Source organism: Cyprinodon tularosa, unplaced genomic scaffold (assembly GCF_016077235.1).
Source record: "Cyprinodon tularosa strain WSP-4 unplaced genomic scaffold, ASM1607723v1 ctg2, whole genome shotgun sequence".
NCBI classification, from domain to species: Eukaryota; Metazoa; Chordata; class Actinopteri; order Cyprinodontiformes; family Cyprinodontidae; genus Cyprinodon; species Cyprinodon tularosa.
The window spans coordinates 1,939,825-1,950,146 of NW_024038733.1; the positions used below are offsets into that span (position 1 = coordinate 1,939,825).

The window sequence follows — 10,322 nt, forward strand, 5'->3', positions numbered from 1 at the left end:
AAGAAGCCTGAAGGAGCATTTTGGTGCAGTTCAGATCATGATTTGTTTATTGGCATCAGCAAAAGTGGTAAACATGCATTTGGTTTTTTTTTTGTGTGCAAATTTCAGTTGCATCTCTTATCCTATGTTCAAGTCACAAAACATAATCTCTTCTTTTTTCATATGATGAATACCTGCAAACATTGTTGTACAATATCAGCAGATCATTAGGGCTTAGCGCTACAGTTATGCATAAATGCATTTTAACTATGAGTTTTTCATATAATTGATTTTTTTCCACTATTTTGAAAATCAGTTTAGAGGAAATGAAATGGGTTTAAGGTACAACCAACAGTCTTCTTAAACCTGAAGTAATTGATATAAACACATTTTCAGGAGCATAAATTTCCATGTCTGTACAATGTTTCTCTTATATTTACTCTACATGATTCCTAAAATGATTTACTACAGAAGCAGTTGGTTGCAGTCCTTTGGAATAATGATCTCAAAAGCAAGTGACACATTTTGGCAAACTGAGCGTTGTTGCATTGCACATTGCATAAGCAGTAAGTATATGATCAGAAAGACATTATACACAGGTCCGTAAAACCACTAAGGAAAGAAAATATACAATCGGCAGTAAGATTAAGAAATGGCAGATACACAGGTCACACAAATAAGGATACTGTTTGCCATGCAGGTTAGAAACAAATGCCTCAGACTGACTGTTATTTTACTGCAGGTGACCAATGAATGTCGGCCTGGGATGATAGCCACGTGGCTCTCTGGGGTAATCCTAATTCTGTCCTTGTTTAGCTTCTAATGCACTCTAAAAACAACAAACTCACCGACTGTGCTGCTAATGCAACGCTGAACATTCATCCGTCTATGGCTGCAACTCTGTCCAATCAGAGTTAAGAGGCCTTCCTATGGGTCCTTTCAGGCGCACAGATTGTCTGTCAGTAGCCGATTCACGTGTCATTCTTTCTTTGCGTTTGACTGTAATGCCACAACCTAAGGTAGAAACCCCCAGTGTGGCTGATTCATCTCTTTCTGCCTGTAGATCATGACTCATGTTGCATGTATTTATGCAGGAAACTATGCTCCTATACTCCTACATTTTTTTTCCTGAATCAACCTTTTTGGCTAAACTTTTCACACAGGCTTTCTCCCTTTTTTGCATTTCTCCTTCTTTGTCAACCCTGCGAAAGTTTGAGACTGAGGTGAGAGAAATTTGTATAGGAAGTGGAATAAATGACATGTAAAAGCTTCAGAGCGGAGGTTCATGACTGCACATGTTGGAATAAAAAAAACAGAAATAAATTTACTCCTAGTCTAATGTGTTAGTAATAAGCAATGACTAAAATAGTTTGGGTGAATTGTGGGTATTAGTTTATCATGTTACTATCAATTTACAAATGTAGGTCTCTTTAGAACAAAATGACAAAAAGGTGGACAAGCTTAACTGAGAACTGTTTTTTTCAATCTCCCCTTAGTTCTGTCTACCTTCTCCTTTTGTCGTTCTATCTTTCCTCCTGGTTTCCGTCTGTCAGCAGCAGCCTTCAATTATACATGAGGGCCAGAGACTGGAGAGAGTGAGCGAGACCTCGTGGAGAAACACTGAGAGAAAGCAGCAAGGAGGAAGGTGGGGAAAGGGGAACAAAGGGAGCAGAGACACAAATGAAGGAACACTACTTTTTAAGTGGAGGAAGGTTCAATGGAAGACTGTGTGAAGAGAGAGAAAGGCTGATTGAAGGGAGGAGTGGCGCTAGGTATTCTTCATTTTTTTTTTTCTTCCCTGTAATGTTGTCCTTCGGTTTGAGTTCATCTGTGATGATGGCAGGAGCTCAATAGAAGAAGTACACTGCAAAAGAAGGGTAAAGTGGAAGCCATTAGACTAATGCTTCTTGGATAGGGGAAGTAAAAAAAAAAAAAATGTAGAAAAGATTTAAACACGTGCGCAGCAAGTATGAAAAGCCATTATCAATGGAGCACCGATTCAACGAGTCACCATGACAACATGTAACAGGAATTGCCTATTTCACCCCACAAAGTAGAGATTTAAATGCAGAAATGCAAAAAAAAAATAAAATGAAAATAGGAGAATGTGTTTAAAAGACAGAAACAGTGCTACAGCTACAAAAGAGAAGAAGGTGGCGAAGGCAAAGATTGTTGTTAATGCATAAGTTAATAAAAAGTGGGCTATGGTTTGCCATTTCTACATTTATTAAAAGCACTCTCCTCTGTTTTTCCATTTGTATATCACTAAATAAGATTCTTCTTATTCAAAATCACATTCCTAGACCTAAATGTAATAATATAGTTTCCAAATTACATTTTTGTAGCAGAAACTGAATTGTAGAAAGTAAAAAAAAAATCTACTATTAAGGATTAAGTGTTATATATCTAGAAATGTTAACACATTTTAATTGGCCGTTCTGACATTTATCAGCTTGACTGAATATGTATTTATGATATCTGAAAAACATTTTTGGAATATGGAGATATGAAATTAATTTATTGACATCCAGAATGTTTATTGTAAATGTGGAGAATGTATGTTTGAAATGTTCATTTAGACAAATCAGGAATACATATTCAGTAAAACTAGTAGATATTAAAATGCCTTGCCAGAGCTGTTGTTACCGTGAAAATATTACTGGATTATTTCTTGAATGGTAGTAGATCAATGTTTCTATTTAGGTGAAATCTTCTGGCAGCAGGTGATGATGAAGAACAAAATGTTGTTCTAAATATATAGAACCTGTGGATCGTCTCATGCATTCCTCCTCATGCTGATTCAGTCTCTTCTACACAGTTAAGTGGATTTTTGCAGACAAACGGCCATTATAAGTTTAGGTATAAATATTTAAGCCTCAGTGAAAAAGTGCAGATCATTCTTTAATAAGATCCTCGTCAAACTGACATGCAATGTTTGTTTTCAAAACTTAATGTGTAATGGACCTACTGAATGATATAGATAGATAGATAGATAGATAGATAGATAGATAGATAGATAGATAGATAGATTTTTTTTAATCAACAAAATTACAACAAAAATCTGACTAAAGCAGGAAATAAAACAATGTGAAAGGCTGTAATGAGAGCAGAGACAAAGAACACTTTGAGTTTACAGAAGAAAATCTGCTACTGACCCGGTTAGTTCAGGGGAGAATGTTACTACTGTGACTGAAACAGAGGTTGAAGAAACTTTCTCTGTGAACCGGAAAAGTCAAAGTTTCCCTGTTTTGAGGTTTAGACAACTTAGAGTTTTTGGTAAACCTGTTTCATGAAATGGACCCTGGACCCTGGAATCAAACCCAGAACTTTGATGCAAGGCATAAATACTAATAACTGCCCGACTTTGCTACTTGGAGATAAAAACTATCCAAGATTTCTCACACTATTTACAAGTAAAAGTAAAATATATGACATATACTGGTTTTATCTTGCCTCATGTAATACTTAGTATAACCAACTCTTTTTGAAAGCACAGCAATAACTCTTTGTGGGTAGATCCATCCATCCATCCATCCATCCATCCATCCATCCATCCATCCATCCATCCATCCATCCATCCATCCATCCATCCATCCATCCATCCATCCATCCATCCATCCATCCATCCATCCATCCATCCATCCCTCTGCCCATCACTAACACCTATATGGGTCATTTCGAGATGCCAATAAATCTAACAATGAGGTTTTTCAATGAGCCGAAGTGCCAGAGATAGTCCACTTATACAGGGGGAAAAAATGTAAATTTAATGCAGAAAGACCTGCATGGTCAGAAAATCATGAAGCTATAACGTAGACTATCACATCTCTACACCATCTATCACATAAAAATCCCAACAAAACCCATCTAATTTTTGACTGTAACATAACTAATTTAAGAACAAATCAAACCAATATATCTTACAATTATTAAAACAAAAGCATTTTATACTTACAGAATATTATTCCAACTACAATGACTCCAATGATGCCCATCATGATCATCATCTATTAAAAGAGAATAAAGACAAAATTCTTTAGTGTTTACGCTTAAGACGCCATCTGAGCCACACAATAACACCCATTACTGTTTGCATTTCATGTCGTTTATTTAAGGAATCCTTTTAGTTTCCACAGAGACTTTTCATTAGCAGATGTTCCTTCTTCCAGTTTCCCTGAAGCATCATTGCGGGAATCTGCAGAAGCTCATTAACAGATTATAATCTGTTCCCCTAAACAGAAAACCGAGTGCAAGCAGGCTTTTGCTTGATTTAGATCCTTATTAGGTTTTCTGTGATGAAGCACTCAAACGCACCCACCTTGCAGTTCTTCCACCAGTACTTGTTTTTTAGCTTAGCTGCGCAGCTTTCAAACTGGGAGGCTCCGGCCTGTAGAGCATCTGCTCTGTCATCCAACTCTGAAAGCTTCTGGTCCCTTTCCAAAACCTTGTCCACATTCACCCTCATAATATCCACCACCTGGAGACAGAGATGAGACAGCATTTGGCACCAAAGGAGGAGAACAGAAAGGATTAAAAGATTCAAAGTTGCTTCTCTAAACAGATAAATCACAAAGGACAGCTCAGCGCCTTCCCCCCTATGAGACATTTCACTTCAGTTAAAAGAGAAATTAACCAAGTTCATTCCGTGCTTCATCTCACCTCCTCAACCTGTGCTTGTGTCTGCTGAAGTCTGCGGTTGCTGGAAGTGTTGGGTGGGGCTGGAGGTCCACCACCTGGGGCTCCATCTGGACCAGGGGCACCAGGAGCACCTGGAGGTCCAGCAGCTGGAGGAGCAGCAGCATCGGGGGCAGACCTGTAAACAAAACAAGACTCTTAAATTAAATCATGACCTAAAACTTTTAAACACTTATTTGAAGTGGATGCTACATAATAGACCTAAAATAGGATTAAGATATTTTTTTCTCTGATATAAATGTTTTTAGTGTATCCAATTTAAACTAACATTTCACATTTATTCTTTAATGACTGACTGTCTAAATACATAAATACATACAGGTTTAGTGTTATCATTAGCAGATGACAAAACAACAAAATGCCAATTCTATATCCCAAATAGGGAGAGAAAAGAAGATTAAATTATATTTAAAACAACTTAATGTTGTTGCTTCAACTAAGAAGTCAGATTTACAGAAATAACTTGTAAAAATGCTCTTCACCAATCTTTCATGTGGTCTCTGGGTTAAAGTGTTAAATCTGTCCAGTCCTCATGTGGAATAATGAGATGGGCCTTTAAGTGAGAATAAAACAACTTTATGAAAATTGTTTTCTAGTTGTTAGAAAATACGCCTCATAGTAAACATCAGCTTAGGAAAGAACACATAAAAGAATGAAGCTTTAGGATTCAATAATATATTCAATTATAATCATCACCACAATATAATTAATGGCAAAGGACTGTGTGGATGCTGATGTCGTGTGTCAAAACTTTTCATACCAATGATATATTTTAGCTTTTTGATTAATCTTGACTTTCCATATGATTAATTAATCGTAAAGTTTTGATGAGGGACATCAAGATTAATCAATGGCAAGTTTTTTTCCAATTATCTTAAAGCCCTAAATTTTGTTTAAATTGTGAAGTACCTCACAGAGGTTTTTCAAAAAGAAAGCTAAACAATAAAGAATGAAGAGTGACTTTTTATTTTTATTACTTTTTTTTTTGGTTCAGGGATAAAATGGATGACAACTTTTCTAATAATTAACTCTAAATCAATCTGTTAAAAGGATAGATGAAAAAAAAATAAATCGCAAAAAGAAAAAAACAGGTTCAAAATTAAATAATTATTACAAAAAATATTACCGTAATAAAACTACCACTAATAATAATTAGACAACATTAACAAAGAGAGCAGAGACTAAGGCATTGCTGGGAATAAGGGTCACAAAGTTCACATGGGGGCCACAGGAGTGGCACAGGAAAACGAAAAATTGACATTTTCACAGAATTTTAGAAGCTTTACACTAAAAAAAATTAAAGTAGCCGTTGTTGGCATTTACTTAATCATATTTAGTTAGTTTAACACAATTGTTTCATGTTAGCAGGGCAGGACATAAACATTTGTTAAAGTAAGTAAATATAATTAAGCAAATGCCAAAAACGGTAACATTATTTTTTGAAGTGTATGAAGCTGGTGTCAAGTATGAATTCATGGAGAGTTGGGTAGGAGAGCACAACTGAGAATGGACATAAACTGCAATAAATGCAGAAATTTATTTGCTTCAGCTCATTCAGAAATCTTACATTATATTTTATGTATAAACAGAATTTTGCTATGTAGCCAGTTGAGTGGTCATTATGTTAATGGGATGGGGGGGCTCTGCTGCTCAGGGGAGAAAAATAAATAAATAAATAAAATAAAAAATTAATTTTCAGAAAACGTTAGATAACAATATCATGTCAGTATTTTTTATTGTCATGAATGTGAAAATACAAATCATGTTTAAAGCCAGCTTACAGGAAAGCCAAAAATAAACCATATCTAACTACTTATTTTAATGCATGTAATTTTGGAAAGAAAAACCATAAACTGTCCCAGTTTGCTCTCCCAGAGGATAAACTGTGGCGTTGGTCCAACTCTAGATAAATTATTAAAGAAATGGGTTTTCACTTGCGTCAGCAAAAAGCGCAACGAAATGAAATAAAACAGCTTATATTTGATTATTTACTCATTTACAAAACACATCAGGTATATAAACTGATATTTCTAAACCTATTTTAGCGTCTTTCACATTGTTTGCTGCATTAAAAAGGACGCAATAAAGAATCCGCATTAATACTCACATTTCCTATGCAGCTGTTTGGACTGACTGACGGGCAGCGGAGAGGAGGAGTCCTAAAGTAATAATATGAATTACTTTCTTTAAAAAAAATGAAAGTAAGGCAGATGTAAAGGCACTTATCCAGGAGAAAAAAAGGCTTTAGTTAGTAGAGAGGTTGAAGTTGCTTGAGAAATGGGCGGGGATTCTTCTTGGCGCAGTGGAAGCGATCTTCAAGCGATGCTTTTATGCTGCAAGTCGTCCGCAAAGTACCGCAACACACCGAGCCACGGATACAGGTCGGGTGATAACTCACTGTGTGGCAGGGGAGTGATGGAGAACAGCGAGGAAAAGGAGCGCTTCTATGTTAAATGATATTCCAGCCAAGAGGTGAATCCATGGATGTCCAGATCCCAGCGGGGATGCTGCGTCCTGCTCCTCCAAGTGATCCTGAGTTGCTCCTAGATGCTGATGGAGGACGCAGCGCTGATTGGCTGGCAGGCTAAGTAGTTTCCTGTTAGGAAAGCTACAAACTGTTTTTTTTTTTTTTTTTTTTTTTTTTTTTTTTTTGGATCAGGGGAAAGAAAGTGCAATAATGAGAAAACAGTTTGATTCCTGCTTCCTCCTCCCTTTCTCTCTGGGAATCATGGGGGGGAAGTGCGGTACTTTGGTTCGTGCAAAGTGTTTCAGCTGCAATAATGCGTCTCCTCACTTGGATTCCAACGACAGTGCGGCACCCCTCCCCTCCCCTCCCCTGCCTCCTGCCAGTGCTGCAGCTCTCCATGGCGGGACCAGACTGCGGTATAGTGGGCAGCCAGAGAGAGGAGTGTTGACTCGGCTGTTTTGCTCTCCCTGGCCCGGGATTCTGTCAATCACCCCCCAGCTACTGTATCCCACTTCTCTTTGCAGCTGCCTGTGTTTCCAATCCAGCCCGTTAAAATGCGCACCGTGGGCACTTCCACACAGAGCCATTTATTCAACAACAGTAACAGTTAAATCAGCCGTGGAAAACTGAGCTCTTGAAGCAAATGAAGAATATGGATGCCAGTGTTGATTTAAGATAGTCTAATACTTTTACTCTTAATTTGGATCAAAATATTTATCCATTATGAGCAAATTATGGGTGTTTTAAACAAAACTTTTTCTTTGTCATTCATCTATTTATTGCTTCATTCCCTTTATTTTTCCAGGCTTCTTTTCAACACATTGATAAACTTCTTTCTACTGTGTTATAAACAGTATGCATTCTTTTTTATTTCTTAACAAATTTATTTGTTTACATATATATATGTCTCTACAATAAGAGCAAAGTGGAACCAAACTAGAAAACTCACCCTGTCACCTGGGCTTTTGTTTCATTCAGGGAAACATGTTCAGATTAAAGGCTGATCCAAGCATCAGGAAAGCTTTGTTGTAGGAATACCCAGCATGGTTTTTTGTTTTTTTTAATCTAAATTTTCTCTGACCTCTTGATGCTAGCTTACTATCTCCAGCCTGTTTTTATTTTTTTTAGGTAAGTTAGCCTTTGCAACAGAAACTGGCCCACAGCATCATCCATCCTCCACTATACTTAACAAAGGGTCGGAGCTGATTTACCACATTCATTCTTTCACCAAAAGGTTTTGTTTCAAAAGCTTTTATAGTAGTAGAGCAGAAAGGACTGCTTTTCTCTAAAAAAAAAAAAAAAAAAAAAAGGGTTGGCATGTAGAAGAGATCTACAGCAGTGGTCTGAAACGCTGGGTCCTTGAGAGTCACTGCCTTTTATCTCTTACAACACATCAGTCAGATAAGAATCTCTAAAACTGACTGTGTTGTAGTTTGGCCATTTGATTCATGTGTTTGTCAGGGGATTCATCTCACTGCTGAAGAACACCGTCCCCCAATGATTTCAGTTTGAGACCACTGACCCAAACGTTACCATGAAGATAGGTAAACCTGTAATCCTGCTTTTTACTATACCTCACAGTATCAGGCATTTACAGATAGATTTAGTTTTAAAATAATCTGTTTTTTCTTCTTGGATTAAATTTTTTGTGAGCAGTAAAAAAATTCTCTGCTGTGCCTTTGGTTCAACTACTTTCTTATTCATTAGTTTTAAGACTTAATTTGGTATTTTTGTTCAATTTTACAAACATGTTCTTATTAAGGCTTACATAACCTATGGTGTTCTTGTGACCATATTGGTTTTGTACTATTTTTCTTGTAAGGTTAGTGTAGTTAGCTGTTTTTAGCAAATGGTCTTTAGTTTTCTGAGCTCTCCTTTAATTTTAGAGAAAAATATATACAACTGGCAGATAATGGTTTAAATGCTCCTACGACTCATTTTAGTAGATTGTGTCCCCAAGACCACTGAGTAGGCCAAACACCGAACACAGCCTTCTGCCAGCAAGCCATTAAATCCTGACCCATTTAAATATGGTTTTATCCACTTGGATTTCTCATGCTTTTCTGTTAACAATCCAGAAGAAAACACTACATTTTATATTCTTGTTTTCTTAGTAGCTAAATGAATAGCCATCAGTTATGCTATAAGATATATATCCGTTTCCTTCAGTTAACTAAAGGAAAACCCCATTTAAAAACTTGTCAATGTCAATAAATCAAATTAATACACATACTACCACATGGCAGAACCATCAGGGTCACATTTTACTGCAATAAATGTTAAGTTTCATTTGCCTCCAAAGGTAAGATGTGGAGTTGTTAATGATTTTACATTAGAGCTAGTTGGCACTGAAATATTTATCTGGGACAAAGAAGCACATTTAGTAATTATATAAAGGAAGGCAGTTTATCTTTACATCCTATTTTTTAGATTAAGTTTTTCAGTCAGTTGTGATTGATAGAAAGAGGTCAACTAGGGGTCTGATAAACATACTATGATCTGACAACTTCAGACACCTTTCCCTTATAAGAGCCAATTTAACTGACATGCTGCATTCTTTTTTTTATTAAACCTGGACAACTCTAATCCTGTTGGCACTATGCTACCCGTTTGATAATCTAGTAAGCCTTGGTGTAGCAGTGCAAAAGAAAACAAACACACTTAAAACCCATAACATTGATGCTGCTGGATCTGTGGAGCTGAATCAACAACAAAGTTGCTTTCAAATAGTATCCTTGAATCAATCAATGATTGTTACCTTTAAAAAACATGACTCAAGTGATTTGAAGGTTTGTCACCCAATCAGATCCCCATATACATACTTTGTTCACCTTAAAAAAACCATAAAATGTCAGTGCAGACTGAGGTAATTTGAAGTGCCGTGTGGTGGCATCTTCTGGCTTCAGGCATCTGCTGTAGAAGAGTTTGTTGCAGCAGCAATGTGTCTATAGCTGAGCTAAACAAGAACGGCTCTGTTGTAAGACGTACCCTGAACCCAGTGCAGGCTGTGCAGTCGGAAGGACTTCAGCCAAAACAGCATCACTGTGGGAAAATGTCTCCCACCCAAGGCAAGAGGCAGTTGTGGAGCTGGAGAGCTCCTTCCGTGACAGACTGCTGTACTAAGGAGTGTTCGTGCAAATCCTTCCTTTTAGCTAATGTTAAGACTTTATAACCATTTATT

At 36.9% G+C, this 10,322-nt stretch overlaps 1 protein-coding gene across 1 annotated transcript; it reads right to left on the minus strand.

Annotated features, from left to right (window-relative positions):
* Positions 1-1,770: 1,770 nt before the first annotated feature.
* LOC119783059 (vesicle-associated membrane protein 1-like) lies at positions 1,771-7,462 on the minus strand. Its single transcript, XM_038284355.1, has 5 exons — positions 6,782-7,462; positions 4,639-4,792; positions 4,298-4,456; positions 3,935-3,986; positions 1,771-1,843 (listed from the first exon to the last, which is right to left on the minus strand). Coding segments are annotated over exons 1-5 (384 nt in total). The 5' UTR covers positions 6,784-7,462; the 3' UTR covers positions 1,771-1,826.
* Positions 7,463-10,322: the final 2,860 nt, after the last annotated feature.

Coding starts and splice junctions, on each gene's coding strand:
- LOC119783059 (XM_038284355.1), bottom strand. Junction 4,457..4,638: donor CACAAGCACAGGTTGAGGAG/GTGAGATGAAGC, acceptor CTCTGTCTCCAG/GTGGTGGATATTATGAGGGT. Junction 3,987..4,297: donor ACTGGTGGAAGAACTGCAAG/GTGGGTGCGTTT, acceptor CTCTTTTAATAG/ATGATGATCATGATGGGCAT.